Here is a 15,753-nt window from a genome sequence, read left to right on the forward strand (position 1 = left end):
TTGTGTTGTGGTTTGCAGTGTTTTGTGTTGTTTCACTTTTAAAAGGAAAAAGCTGAAAATTTAAATAGTTAAAAGTTGAAACGTAAATAGTTGGTTTTTGTATTATATGATTTATTTATTACATTTTATGTGGAATGAATGAATAAAAGTATATTTACGGTGGCCCCTAGAGACAAAGCACGTACAACTCCAAAACACGTACAAACTCCAAAACACGTAAAAACTCCAAAACACGTACAAACTCCAAAACACGTAAAAACTCCATAGCACGTACAAACTCCAAAGCAAACTCCAACAGAAGTGCTCCAGGATGCTAGGGGCAGTGTTGAGCTTTTTTTACTTAGAGGCTGCACAAGCCAGGAAGTACCAATGACTGGATTTGGTGTGTGGTAGTAACAGGTAAATGAAAACTTTTTCAAATTATTTGAATATATATAAATGCTTATGTATAAATACACAAACAATACACATATGCTTTCAGTTGTGTAATTTAAGTGATCTAGGTAGCTCTTTTGCTACCTGATTAGCAGTTTTGGAAGTTCAGTTAATGCTAGAAATGTGTTTTGGAGATTGTACGTGCTTTGTCTGTAGGGGCCACCGTATATATTTATACATAAACATATGTAAACAAAACCAAGTTTTTTTTACATCAGTAATTCCTTTTGTGCATAATTTTCTATTGTTGTTAATAATAAATTAATTAAAGCAACAAAATAACCTGAAGAGCCGGTTGGGAGCCGAAAGAGCCGGCTCTTTTTAGTGAGCCGAGCCAAAAGAGCCGGTTCTCTATAAAGAGCCGGAGATCCCATCGCTAGTGTAAAGACGCCTCTGAGACAATCCAGCACATAACAGCAGGGTGCAAGATGCCAGCAGACAGGGCATACATGGAACGCCATAACCAAAGTCCCAAGGTCAAAATTGGAGATGCCCCCTACAGTGGTTGAGAATGACCGACCTAAGATCCTGTGGGGCTTCCAGATACAGACAGACAAATCAATTGGACATAGTACTGGTGGACAAGCGGAGGAAGATAGCCGTATTGACAGACGTAGCTATACCGACTGACAGCAACATCAGGAAGAAGGAAGATAAGAAGCTTGATAAGTACAGAGGGATCAAGGAGATGTGTAGGGTAAAGGCAACAGTGGTCCCCATGGTATTCAGAGCACTCAAACCCTTAAGCTCCTATGATCAGGGCCACTTTCCTCTCCTTGTGGGCTCCATAATCTCCCACTATGGTGATCATCATAGTGACGGCGTAGAAGATGAAGAGTTTGATGGTGCAGCCCTCCAGCAGCAGACTGATGAAGGAAGTGTCATGAAGAGTTTACTTGGCTTTGTCAAAGAGCATGTTTGTCTTTTAGATACATCACTTTGGGATTTTTTATATTTATTTACACTAAGCAATACCTGCAGCTCTAAAGAACCGACTCCAAAGCTTAATACTGAGCTCAAGTATGAGAGATCATGATTGTTATTGGCCTTATAAAAGTTTCTTGATTATGGTGGAAATGAGTTTGAGGCAGCTGTTGATGTGAGCCATGTTTGCAGCTGGAAAATATAGTAAAAATAACAGCACTGCTCCCAGAGTGCAGAGGAGTTTTATTTCTCTGGGGAGAAGGATTTCCAGTAAACCAAAGAGAGGGGCACGTGTTGGTTGGATTTGAAAACTTCTGTGAATGTAGGGCCAGTCTGAATATGACCTCCTACGATCAAATCCAGATGTGGAAGGAGAGTGAATTTACTGGAACACTGTAAGCACATTTTATTTTTTAAAATAACACATTTACACATATAATTAAGTACAGTGATGTAGGTTATGTCATTTTTATGCTACTTATTTTCATGGAAAATGTCTGGTGTTCACATTAATTACATCTTCCATATCAATAGTACTGGTAATGGGTTTTGACTGTCTGTACAATTATGCATACAACCTGCTGCAGTTGTTTTTTGTTTGATTTGTGTTGGAAAAAGTTCCTTTACAGCAGTGAAACAGAAAAAAATTTCAGACCGACACGGTTTCTTTTTTCCCCTTTTAATCCTGTAACATGGTTAGATTTACAGTTTTAATCAGAAGAAAACACGACACATAGAGACGTCAAAAATGCAAAGATATACAAAATATTTCCCTTATAAACATTTTTACAAGCAGCTGCATCATCACAGCACTCAGGTTTCAAACTGCAAGCTTGGAAGATTCTGTCCTACTAACAAACTTCACATGAGGTCGCAAAAGAATGTGGCTTTTCTTTTAAATACATTTAATTTTACCATGACAAATCGAATCAGTAACATTAACACTGCCTTCCACAAACACAGCAGGTTACACGAGTCCAGCTGTGAGTGGTCTCAGGGATCTCAAGATGGCTGATAGCTGGTGGAAGCTGCCAGCTCTGTTCAGAGATGGAATGCAGGAAATTCTGTGAAAGAGATTTTAATTTAGAGATTAAAGACTGTTTTTACAGTAATGGTAGTTAAGGTGAAGACTTTAGAGCCAAAAGTAGGTGAATTTTCTTCAGCAAAGAGTGAAGAAGCTGGAAACTAAAAGGGTGAAATTGTACAAATTTCATTTTGAATTTAAAAACTTTTTTTTAACACAAACACAGAAAAGTCCACGTGAAAAGAATTATTTCTATGCATCAAAGCAATTTTGGCAGATAAGAAATTAAGAAATAAAACTGCCATTTTGGGTGATATTATGCTCGATTCCCTCCTGAAATGTTGGGATGGTGTTATTCAGACTAGTGGGCTGGAGAAAGCAGTTAAGCTATTGAGATGGATTTCTTATGACTGACTTTTTGGCCCAATATTTACGATAATAAGTTTAGTATATGGGTCTCAAAAGGTTTAACTACTTATTATTCTCTTACCCATGAGGGGGCATTCTTGAGCTTTGAGACATTAAGACAAAAATATGGACTAGGTCAAGACCATTTTTACAGGTATTTACAAGTCAGGCATTACTTTGATGAAAACATTAAAATTATAATAGAAAACAGTGAATTGGGCTTTGTGGAGCACTGTTGTTATCAAAAAATTAAAAATTAAAAACAAAACAAAAATTTTTCATGCTGCTTGAAAAATATTTCACTTTGAAATTCAAGAAGAAAAAAAAACAGGACTGTATGAAAGAAAAAAAACAATGCATCGTACTTTGGCTAGTATGCCGGGGTGTTGTGCAGCTCCTCGTATTTTGGTGGCATCATGGAGACCACGATGGTGTGTCTGTTTGGGTAATACAGCTGGTGAATCATGATGGAGGACAGAATCATGCCAAGCAGCTGTCGGGGAACACAGGAAGCTGAGTTAAACATCTGCAGGTTGTGAAATGTTGATTCTGATTCTGTATTCATAATGAACTAATATTATAATGAACTTAGACTCAAACTGCTATGTATTTACGTACAAGATGATTTTTCACAAATTTAGATTTTAGTACTAGTTTACTTTTTGTTCCACCACAGATGCTGTAATTCTTCAACATTTGATGGAGAAGATGGAGAATTCAAACTTTGTAGAAAAAATATATTACATGTATACTATGACTTTCTCATTGTCACATAAATAATAGCAGGGACTAAATGCAGAGAATGCAGATGTGACATTTATGCTACCGAATCCTTGAATAATTGATAATACTCACAGCTAGAACAGCCAGAGTGAAGCTGACCACAAGCATGATGTTGTAATGAAACTGAATGTGGTCCATGATCGTGGGAAAGCAGGTCTGAAAATAGAAGGAAAAATAAAAACTGTCAAGTTCTGATATAAACTGAGGAATGATTTAAGCTTTTCAAAAGGGTGCTGGGTCGCTCACCTTAGTGTAGACGGACATTCTCTGCAGCATGAAAGTCTGGAAAATTTACAGAAATAAAGACGTTACAAACTGTGACACACCGTGACCAGTGAAGCAAGTGGGTGCATCGATACTCACGTTGTTTTCGACAGTCTGACACTTGCCCTCCTTCTCCTCCTCCTGGCTGCACACACAGGAGTCGGGGATGTTCTCCCAGTCTTTGTAGCTGAACAGACCACAGCAGTGAAACTACAAACACCAGCAGGAGAAGAAAGAAAGAGGAGAGTTACTCATCTTCAGGAGGATCATCAGCTGGAAATAAACGTTAAAAAGTGTGTGAATTTTTTTTTTAGAAAAAAGTGATCAAATTACTTGTGGACAGTTTGCCTGCTCTTATTCTGAAAGCTCACTTGCTGCCAACTATCAACTGTATATAAATAATGGCACAGTGTATTATGTCATGTTTCAAAGGTCATCTGATGTTATTTTACATCATCACCAGTTTGCAAGTGCTAAATCTTTTATGCCCTGATTGAGTGCATCTTTTTTCCATGAATGTAACTTGTATTTAGCAACAACAAAAGAAAAACTCATTTTAAAAAGATTAAGAGATTGCAGCGAGCAAGTTAGAATAGCTCACCTTCTCCTGAATGACCTCAGCCATGTTCCTCACATCCTCTGAAGATTTGTCCAGAGGCACAAACCTCCTGAAAGTCTGCTCCACGATGTCTTTGAGCTGCAAAAATCAAATATTTTTATAGCATGTATTACATTTATATTTTAAAAATTAAAGCATTTTAATGGTTATGAAAGATAATATGGGTAAGGTAAAGTAATGAAAAAGTAATTGTATTTATATGTGTTGATTATTTAAAAAAAAAGCATGATTTAAAAAGTTTTTCCAGTTAAATCAAATAAATCTCTTCACATGACTTCGTCCAGCATCCTGCCTTTACCTGAGGATGAATGATGGCAGCAGGGATTCCAATTATGAGCATCACCAAGCATCCAATGACCATAAACACCAGGAACTGCAGAGGAAAATTCATTCATTTTCTTAAACACTTGCATTATCAAATCATGACTATTACATTTGTCACAGATGGTCTTCATTAAGAAATACAAACAGCCCATAATGGAATGAGACTAACAACCCATATGGAAAAGATATATATAAATCTTATAAAGTTTGTATCTGTCTTGTGTGAAACTTGTATGAAAAGCATACAAGAGTGAAAACAGATATAAGATCCCTAGAAAAATTATATAAATGAAACTTGTATGTTTTGGATACTTACTAAAACAATATATGAAAGTGGCTACTTTCATGGGTAAATCATATAAGCCTTATATGATTCATTATATGAAGTAGGCCACATCTTATGCAAGTCTTTTATAAGTTTTTTCCATTTCTTTTCAATGTGGGAAGATAAGAGAAAGCAAAACTAAACACAGCAAACAAGATGGGAGACCACCAAAATAAAACCGTTCTCTGCTGCCTGTTGGAGCGGGGGGGCCTAGGAGGAGGAGTTGGCTGTCCGATTGGGGTCTGGAATGTGGGGCCTCCCTGCTGCTGCCGAGTCGGGTCGGTCTGCTTCTCTCCACCCCAGGGAAAAGGGAAACACTACCTGGGTCTGGGTGCAGTTTCCCCCTCCAGGGGCAAGGGTATCTAGACCGGGGGCTTAGAGTACGCTTGGGGAGTGTGATTGTGTGTACAATGTCTCTTTGTGTCTGTCTCCACGTTGGGTGAGTGATGAGTAATTGCATATGAGAGCATGAGGGTGGGAATGGATGTCTGTATCTGTGTGTGCCTGTATGTCTGTGTCTACATGTCAGGTTGGGTATCAGACGCCACCTCTCTAGGGACATCTCAGGCCCTCCAAGGTATGGAGGCCTATCTCCCCCACCACTTCCCCTGCCAGTGGCAGACGCCCTCAGACATCAGTGCATTGGTTGTTCTTTGTATCCGGGCATGGGCGTCCAGGTACACACCGGCTCACTCCTTGGTGGCTGCTTGTCGGGGCCTGGAGCCTGGGTCTCGCTCGGGCCACTTCGGGGGTGGGGTGCCCTCAGCCTCTCGACCTGGGGCTCAGTCACTCTGGCACAGCTGGCTGCTGGCGGAGCTCACGGGCGCGTCACTGCAACCCCCCCTGGCTTCTGCTCCACGGCTGCTGAGTGGCCCTTCATCTGGGGCTCTCATCAGCTCTTTCTGGGACAGTGGCGCGGCTGCCCCTCTGTTGGTCTTCCTTGGTCTCTTGTGTTCTGAGGGCCTCTGGATGTCTGGAGTTTTGATCTCCTCCATACCTGCTTCATGCCCTGGAGGACGGGGCTGTGGCTCCCCACACCCTCTAGCAGATCATTACATGAAGGAACCTTTTAATACAAGCGCGTTCATGCTCACAGCTGTACACACGGGTGCTCACACACACAAACTACACCCTTTTTGGCTCCTACCTCAAAGCAGAGCACCATACTGTAATGCAAAGATAATAAAAATGAGAAAAACCCAAAACATCCCCAAAACTTAAAACCAATGACAGTCTGAACTCACCATGATCAGGGCCACTTTGCTCTCCTTGTGGGCTCCGTAGGCTCCCAGCAAGGCGATCATCATGGCGATGCAGCCCACCACGTAGAGGATGAAGAGTTGGGTGGAGCGACCCTCCAGCTGTGGACAAAAGTGTCACGAAAGGTTAGTGGGCTTTGTCTGTTTGTTCCCACATGTTACATTTATGTTTGAATGTGTCCTCACGTTATATCCTCGAACGTCCATGAAGAACTGATACCACAGAGCGAGGGCGATGGCTACTCCACCAGCAAGCTGAACAAACAGAAACAGTCTGGTTAGAGCTGCTGGATCCTTTAAACACAACCAGGATATGAAATGACTGCACAGCCACGCACGTGGACGAGCACAACAACAAACTCTGAAAGTAAGAACAAACGTGTTGAGTTGATGTCGGTTTATTTTACTCTTCTAAGCTTCGGTTTCATTTAATTGTAAAAAAGGAGGCAAATGTGGTTGTTTTTGACTGCTGCGTCTGCCTGCTGACTGGTTGATGTCTTTAAGGAGATTCTGGATTAAAGTCTGCGATTATCATTTCCTAAATAATCTCTTTACTCACCATGAAGAATATGTTGAAGACAGTGAAGATGTGTTTGAGGCAGATGTTGATCTGAGCCATGTTTGCAGCTGGAAAAGTCCAAAGCCCAAAGTCCAGATGAGCTCCGACTGCAGCGAAGTGAAGTGAAGTGAGAGGAGAGCAGCTGAGTGAGCTGCTTTGAAGGGTTTCAGGGCTTTGCTGGGCGGGACGTCCGATATGTTAGAGGTGGAAACTTGTGTGGAATGCTTGTTTAACAAGGGGAGGTTCAAAGCAGGGTCTTCCTCCTTCCAGTAAATCCAGCGGAAATAGTTGTTGCTGTGAGCAGGGACGGAAGCTGTTCACAGACTGGCTGGAGTGGAGGAGAGGGCGGTGTTATGCCCCGTTTAAAACAATCCAGATGTGGAGACATGACTCATTTTACTTTTATGAGAATCTGTCGTCAGCAGGAGGAGAGATAACTTACCGAAAGTCAGTTTATTCCTCTACAGCTCAAAGTAATTTTTACTGCATCTGCACACAATGTACTCAGAGTTTTCTTTTAATAAATGAGATATGTTTATAAGGGTACTGCACTTAAGCACAAAGATTTGTATATAACTTTTTATGTTGTATCATATCTGCAGTGGTTTCAAATGTAAAGCAGTATGAGTACTGCACTCAAATACAGATTACATCGTCTTTAACTTCCCTCCTTATTACTTTTATAGTTGCATCTTATTAAATAATACTTTTTGTTTTATGAAGTAGGTTTTGTAGTTTTTTGTGTCTTTGTAGTTTTTTGTGCATATCACACTTGATTTTTTTTTTTATTGATTCCTAATCATTTTTCATTGTGGAATAATTCGACCCACAAAGACTTTGAGCGTCCACAGAGCACTTTTAGTCCTCCGAGTGTGAACGAGCTGTCAGACAGAGCAAAGCAATGCAAACACTACCCTGAGTCCCACGTCACTGTTTTGGAATCTGCAGCTGTGAAAAAAACAGAAACTTGTGAGATGAAAAAATGATCACTGAATGTAAAATTTGGAATTGATGCCTACAACATGTTGCAGCGGTTGATTTGATTTGTGTTGGATTTTGTAGTTTGTGCCATCATGCAGTTGTTTTTAAATCCTTTCTGTCTTCTCATTTTATTTCTAAAGTTGTAAAGTTTCATGTTACCCTTTTGCGACCCTTTCCTGTTCAGCAGTCAGCACTAGAGCAGGGCGAAATGACCAAAAATATTTATCACGATATACATTTGAAAATTTGTGATAACGATATAACTGACGATATAAGTGACACTAGACAAAATACTTTACAACTCCACAACTTTATTTGTGCAAAAAAAAAATCAACGTATTTTCACTTAAACAAGCAGCTTTTTTTATGTGCATTAAAGTTATATAAAAAGTTAACAGTGCAAATGCAAAATCCTTGCTGACAGTTTAACCAAAAGGAATTTCCAGTGGAAATTGGCTGACATATCCTCAGCATAACCATGTATAATATCCACAAAACTTAGAAAGAGGTTATACACACACAATACCGTAATATTATGTTGATGCACAGTACGTATCACTCCGCGAGGCTCCTGCCTACGATGTCCGTAATGCTCTGACAATCCATCAAGCGGTGCGGATTCGTCTTAGCAAAGTTGTACTAAAACATTTGACAAATTTTCGAGCGCCGTGTACATAAAATCGTTTCGAGGTCAGTAAACACAACCAGAATTCATACATAAGGCACATGGGATTATAAGGGGCACTGTCGATTTTCAGAAAAATCAAAGGATTGATTTTAAGTGCGCCGTATTTTCCAAAAAACAAGGTAATAACGACGGGCCGCTAGCATGTGCTACCAAAAATAGTGCTTTGTTGTGTATCTGACGGACGAAAGCTAAACCAGTTCCACACCACTGAAGTTGCAGGATTTTTACAAACCAATTCTGGTTCATCCGTTTCATTTAATGATCCGCTTTCGCCCTTCTCATTCTCCACCATGCTTTTTCTGCCATGTGCGTATGAAAACAAAGGTACGCATGCGCGTTTTATTCATATTCTATCGTGATATTTCATTTTTTTATCGTTGCCCGACATTATACCGGTATTACCATGAACTGTATGATATGGCCCAGCCCTAGTCAGCACATTTAAAAACTGCAGTTGAGCCTAAAGTGCTGTTTTTCCTTTTCAGGACAAAGATATGTAGGAAGCTAAAGAGCAGCAGAGAAATGCCAGGAAAGAGAAATTGAGGGAAGGAGGGACAACTTTCCTTGGAAGTAGACATGTGGGAGGTACGAGATTAAGTTACTGTGACGCAGCTCAGAGGAACAACAATGAAGGCTTTGTGGGGTTTAAAGGAGAAACGTTATTTGCAGGACAGGAAGAATTCATGAAACTGTTTAGTCGTCTTGTGTTAATCTAATAAAATAATAATTACAAATATATTATTATTATAATATTCCACGATGAGCTGGAAGTGGTATTACTGCAAAGTGGGATTATTTAGTTTTAATTTGGGACAAATACATAAAGTCTCATGCTTTATACTGGATTGAACAAATATGATGAGTTGCACCAGAAAAACAAAATTAACAGTCTCACTTATAAATAATCCTGTTGTTTTCAGATGTTACTCTAATTTAAACCTAAAATAATCCTGTTGACTATTTTCATATTTGTTTAACTTTTGAGACCTGAGTAGTTTCTCTCACATCATCAAATTTTTTAAATAAGTATCTGCGATTTGCCGAAAGAGTTATATATTGATTACTTTTCTGTCCGTCCACCGATTTTAAGAAACCTTGTCCTCGCCGGTCAACTCACCATTCTCTTTCTCTCTCCTCTCTGTCATGTGTGTCTATCTGTTCTGGTTTTGGTGCAGAAGCAGGACTGTGTGAAGGCAAGGCAAGGCAAGTTTATTTATATAGCACAATTCAACAACAAGGTGATTCAAAGTGTGAGGTTTCCCATCTTCTGCCTTCACACGCCTGGATTAATCACGCACCTTTTCCTGATGCCCTCGTTGTGGCCTCTCCGTAAGGGAGCGGCAGCTCTTGAGTACTTGCTGGATTGTTGTCCTACTAAGTTAGTGCGACCCAAGTACAAGCCAAGCCTTGAGCTTGTGTTCCCACTTACCTGTGAGAGAGATACTTACAGTTGTACGTTCCTCTTCTGAAGTCTTGCAGTCATTTTCACATAATTTCAGTCTTCTCATTTTATTTCTAAAGTTGTGCCTTACCATTTTGTAACCCTTCTTGTACAGTAGTTCATACAGCATTTTAGAGTTGACCCTAAAGTGCCGTTTCTCCTTTTTAGAGTGAAGAGATCTAGGAAGATGTGGAAGCTGAAAAGCTGCTGAGAAATAAGCAGTATTCCATTTAAAACGATGCTCAGTTGGTGCTAAGGAGCCCAGTGTGCCAAGAATACATATCCTGCACACAATTATCAGCAGCAGCGTGAACCACTGATAAAAGGCAGGATGGATCTTTTCCTGTTGTTTATGTCAGATTCTGACTACAACATCTGAATGTGGGGGCAGAACTCATTTTCTACTGGAGTTCGCCTCTGCATCATGTTTAAACACTCCACACAGGATGCTCTGCAGACTGTGACAAAGCACAGCTGTTGCTGAATATAAAAGGCCCCTGTGGTTCACTTTTTATTGCCTGTAGTTTACAGTATAATGACTAATACTATAATAATTAAGTAATTGTGACTCTGACAGTGAAGAAAGTGAACCTGGCATGTTTGATGGAGATTTAGCGCAGCTGTTCAATTCAGAAACAGAGGATGAGGACTTCGATGGGTTTGATTGATGACGATTACCGGTAAAATAAATGTGAATACCAAATTCAGTTTTGCTCCCGCTCCATTTTTAAATACGCAGACTTGTATGCTTGTGTCTGTTGTTGTTGTAAGGCGGACGTAGTAGAGGACACCATGAGAACATTAAAGGGGGAAGTGTGGGCGTAGATTATATATAAAACCCACACCCTATAATCAGGTGCGCCTTATGTGTGTGTTAAATACAGTAATGGCACACATAACTGAGACTGCGCATTTTAGTACCGTGCGTGAAAATACGGTATCTGGAAGATTTTGCCTCTGAGGAAGATTTTATCTTTGATTGGATCTTTGATTATGGAAATCCTATAAAAACTGAGAGAAGTACTCAAAATGACTAAATAAGTAATGTAATCTTAATGACTTTTATAAGGTACAAGGGGAACAACAAGTGAATGTCAGTAATTCAACCATGAAGGTCACTGGCAAATTTGTTCACTCGAAGATAAACTTCTACTCTTCATGTGTAACTTCACACTTGGTTGGTTGACTACCCTCTCGGTAGAATCACAGCTGTCTCTGATCGCTGAGGTGAGAGGGCTAGTGTTCACTGCTTTGATCTCAGAGGACGACTTTCTCTCTTACCCTTCGTGTCGTCAAGACACACTAAGCAATCTTCTAATTGCAGCAATTCAAGAGCCTGCTGAAGATTATTGTTTGCTGAATACATACCAGCAATCATGTGATAGGTTTAGTTATTAATAGGAGCTGACTTATGATGCATTACTAGGAGTAGCATTCCAAGTTAGCACAGTGTCCACTCTGCAGCTGGACTGAATTTCTACAATTCCTATTCTGGGTCTGATCCATAAAATCCTGCTGGAAAAGACAGACTGATATCTGAAATGTATACCTTATGCTGAGTACAGCATAGGGTATACAGGTGTGCTCTCCTTTGATTTGATTCAAGCCCTTGACAAAAGTGGAAAGGAAAAACTAATTTTTAAAAGTCAGAAACCTCTGGTAGATCCAGGTTCCCGGAAGGGGCAGCTGCAGCTGGAGTTGTTGGTTTTTAAATTTACTGGCAACGAAGTTTAAAGCTGAATTTGACTGTATAGTTACTTCTTCATAGCTGTTCCTTTATTAAAGAAAAGAAAACATAGGGGTGGATATGAGGGAATATTCCTGCAGATTTCCCATGTGTGGGACTAATAAAGGTTATCTTAAGTTAGATGTGTTTCTGATTATTAGGTAGAGAGTATAATTTACTCACTGCACAAAGTGATGTCAGAGAGACATCTTATATAAGTCATTTTTGCATGTTGAATTTTGGTCCACTAAAGTGGTTGTTTTGTAAGGCTAGGCGACGTTGTGTTTTTTTTAACGTGTAATGAATGTCTGGCGTTATCTTCCTCTCATTGTAGCAGAGGCTCTCAAACTGGTGTTCCCAATCCACAGATTGGGTATAAGCAAAAAACCTATGGTGGCACCTAGATACATGTGCATCATCCGGGGTTGAGTTAATTAGCGCAATGGACAAATATTTAAGTCCATCTACTTCATCGAGTAATGCAAAAGCCAAACTAGCTAAAGTATCACAATAATTAATTTGTATTTGGCTTTATCGAGAATGACAATGGCAGACCAAAGTGTGTTTGTGTCTTCAAGAAGTAAAAAAATAAAATAAATGAAGCCAGCAAAGCTAAAGCAGCATCTCATCACAAAGCACCCTGAGTTTTATCAGAGTTAGGATTATAAGAGGCCCTTTAACACACTCTGTTAGGGAGTTTTTATTGTTTTATTTGCTTATGGTTCAAAAGTTATGTTACACATATTTCACCAGACACAGTTTTCTGTAGAAACAGGAAGCTGACCCTGTGACACTGGGATTTACCGCAAGAGACCAGCACAGAAATGCATATCCGCAGAAGTTGACTTGCATTATATTATTCTTAGAAATTGACTTGCAACACACATACTTTGTGACACACACACACAGCTTACACACACAGACAGCATCAGGACCTGCGTAACAGGAAATGTGATTATATTTGCATATTGACAATGTAACCTATAAAAATAAACGAATACTGCAGTTCGGTGTGATTTGCTCTGAGCTTTTCACCCGTGCAGCACGTTAACCTACACAAGTGTCTCAGTGTTGATTATTCACCTGACTGTTTGTTAACTGAATATCACCGACACACTCACTTCCTCTTACAAAGCTCAATAAAACAGGATACTTGTAAAAATGAACCCTGAAGGGTTTTAAGCCCTGAGAATTTCAGGACAATATATCCTGTAACTCTGACGTTATGAGGGGAAACATTGCATCCGTAAAATGCCATAAAATAGTAAAAACTAAGGTGATGTTCTCTAATTCATATGTAAATAATGAGATTCGTGGAAGATTTCAAGTGCTTTTTTTCACTGTTGACTGTGTGCCTTTGTGTAAACCTGAGCAACAGCTCGGCCAATGACAGGCGAGGAACAGCACAGCCTTATTTGCATACAGCGGAAATAAAAGAGCCACTCTCAGCTGACGAGCACATTCTCCGCTGTGAGGAAGTGAAGTAAGAGAATGCCTGAACCCGCCAAGTCAGCGCCCAAAAAGGGCTCCAAGAAAGCCGTGACCAAGACCGCCGGCAAGGGCGGCAAGAAGAAGAGAAAGACCAGGAAGGAGAGCTACGCCATCTACGTGTACAAGGTGCTTAAGCAGGTCCACCCCGACACCGGCATCTCGTCTAAGGCCATGAGCATCATGAATTCGTTCGTCAATGACATCTTCGAGCGTATCGCCGCTGAAGCCTCCCGCCTGGCCCACTACAACAAGCGCTCCACCATCACCTCCAGGGAGATCCAGACCGCAGTTCGCCTGCTTCTCCCCGGTGAGCTGGCCAAGCACGCAGTGTCTGAGGGCACAAAGGCAGTCACCAAGTACACGAGCTCCAAGTAAACTGCATCTTTACTTAATCCCGAACAACGGCTCTTTTCAGAGCCACACATCTCTTCTAAAGCGTACATGTCCTGACTTTATTTAATTTGTAGCTGTCATGATGGTGAAACATAAATTACAGCTTGTGTTACTCTTGTATGCTTTGAATAAAAAAAGAAGAGAAATTTCAAGGACTTAATGATGGACCACCTGACCAGAACAGTCCTAACGCCATCACTATATCATTTAGCATTATTACTATTTGGTTGGTTTGGTTTTGTAGTTTGTTTGTTGTTTTTTTTGGTTTGTTTTGTTTTTTTTTTTTGGGGGGGGGGTCATGTTTTGTGGTCCCTTGTCTGCGAAAAGCACTGAATAAATACACTTGTGGGTTTCTCAGAAATAATGACATGTGAACAAGAGCTTATTGAGCTCATCCTGGTGAGGCAAATGTTTGGCTTCAAATCACAATTCTGATCGTAAAATCCTGGACAGGATTACAAATACAATAAATAAACGCGATTCGTTTCAGTTTCACATTTCAAACTACAGTGACATCCTCCGTGTGTGTGTGTGTGTGATCTATACATGTGTTAATCGTTTTAATGTAGTTCAACACTTATGCTAGACTCTGGGTGAAACGTTAAGAGGGTGTGTGGTTTTTGTTACAAATACGGACACTTGGGTTTAGTTTGAAATAAAAATGTGAACTCCACTCAGACATTGTGAGTCTCCCTTCGGTTAGACTTAATTTGTCATTTAACAAAAGACCACATTTCCACATTTAGAAAATAGAAGAGTGGGCGGAGCCGCTGAGCTTCGAGTCGCCGTCACACCGTCTGTTTTCTCTTACGTCCGCCGAGCACACATAATAACACGGCTCCGTGGAGTTTAACTTCATTCGACTTTGCTCGTTCAGAGAAGAAATTATAACCATGAGTGGAAGAGGCAAAGGTGGCAAAGGACTCGGGAAAGGAGGCGCCAAGCGTCACCGTAAGGTGCTCCGTGATAACATCCAGGGTATCACCAAACCCGCGATCCGTCGTCTGGCTCGCCGTGGCGGAGTGAAGCGTATCTCCGGTCTGATCTATGAGGAGACCCGCGGAGTGCTGAAGGTGTTTTTGGAGAACGTCATCCGTGATGCTGTTACCTACACGGAGCACGCTAAGAGGAAGACTGTGACCGCCATGGATGTGGTGTATGCTCTGAAGAGGCAGGGCCGCACTCTGTACGGCTTTGGCGGTTAAACTCAGTCGCCCTAATCCATCAAACGGCTCTTTTAAGAGCCACACACTTCTCTTTAAGAGCGTTGTTCTGCGATCTTTTTGTTTTTGTCACTTTTTACTGCCTTTTTGTGTTTTGTTTTGCACTCTGAATATCTTATACGCCATTAGGTGATGAGAATTGTCAGGTAGGAAATATTGTACTGCATGATGGTGGACTGCACTGGTGCACCTGAGAGAGATACCCGCCCATGTTGACGTGCGAGCATTAGTGATGGGATTTCTGGCTCTTGTTAGAGACCCGGCTCTTCGGGTTATTTTGTTGCTTTAATTTATTATTAGCAATAATATAAAACTATGCACAAAAGGAATTACTAACGTAAAAAAGTGGTTCTATTTATTTTTGTATATAAATATATGCGGTGGCTCCTAGAGACAAAACATGTACAAACTCCAAAACAAATTTCTAGTGTTAACTGAACTTCAAAAACAGAGCTACCTAGATCACTTAAATTACACAATTGAAAGCGTGTGTGTGTATGTGTATATATCTGAGCACAAGATCCATAGAGGCTGGGGTCTATCACACCAGGCAAGACCCCAGGTGCAGGCTGTATAAAGATGTCCCAGAGACAATCCAGCACATAACAGCAGGGTGCAAGATGCTAGCAGGCAAGGCATACATGGAGCGCCATAACCAAGTGGCCGGCATAGTGTACAGGAACATCTGTGCCGAGTATAACCCGGAAGTCCCGAGGTCAAAATGGGAGATGCCCCCAAGGGTGGTGCAGAATGACCGAGCTAAGATCCTGTGGGACTTCCAGATACAGACGGACAAAATGGTGGTGGCTAACCAACCGGACATAGTGGTGGTAGATAAACAGAAGAAGACGGCCGTAGTGATCGATGTAGCGGTTCCGAATGACAG

The 15,753-nt window shown here is 40.7% G+C and overlaps 3 protein-coding genes across 3 annotated transcripts; 2 read left to right on the forward strand and 1 right to left on the reverse strand.

Annotated features, from left to right (window-relative positions):
• Positions 1-2,022: 2,022 nt before the first annotated feature.
• On the reverse strand, positions 2,023-7,229 carry LOC146689363 (tetraspanin-8-like). Its single transcript, XM_085436530.1, has 10 exons — positions 6,925-7,229; positions 6,552-6,620; positions 6,351-6,467; positions 4,756-4,830; positions 4,440-4,535; positions 3,938-4,048; positions 3,821-3,856; positions 3,647-3,730; positions 3,157-3,284; positions 2,023-2,423 (listed from the first exon to the last, which is right to left on the reverse strand). Exons 1-9 carry the CDS (start codon positions 6,982-6,984, stop codon positions 3,162-3,164), a joined length of 771 nt encoding a protein of 256 aa, XP_085292656.1. The 5' UTR covers positions 6,985-7,229; the 3' UTR covers positions 2,023-2,423; positions 3,157-3,161.
• A 6,009-nt stretch (positions 7,230-13,238) lies between these two features.
• On the forward strand, positions 13,239-13,845 carry LOC146689364 (histone H2B 1/2). Its single transcript, XM_085436531.1, has one exon. The coding sequence runs from the start codon at positions 13,252-13,254 to the stop codon at positions 13,624-13,626; it is 375 nt and encodes a 124-aa protein (XP_085292657.1). The 5' UTR covers positions 13,239-13,251; the 3' UTR covers positions 13,627-13,845.
• A 674-nt stretch (positions 13,846-14,519) lies between these two features.
• Positions 14,520-15,355, forward strand: LOC146689365 (histone H4). Its single transcript, XM_085436479.1, has one exon. It carries the CDS (start codon positions 14,538-14,540, stop codon positions 14,847-14,849), a length of 312 nt encoding a protein of 103 aa, XP_085292605.1. The 5' UTR covers positions 14,520-14,537; the 3' UTR covers positions 14,850-15,355.
• The last annotated feature ends 398 nt before the right edge of the window (positions 15,356-15,753 follow it).

The sequence above is a fragment of the Copadichromis virginalis genome, linkage group LG17 (genome assembly GCF_057382275.1).
Source record: "Copadichromis virginalis isolate Kocher_CV1m ecotype Utaka linkage group LG17, C_Virginalis_male_GT1.1, whole genome shotgun sequence".
Classification (NCBI taxonomy): Eukaryota; Metazoa; Chordata; class Actinopteri; order Cichliformes; family Cichlidae; genus Copadichromis; species Copadichromis virginalis.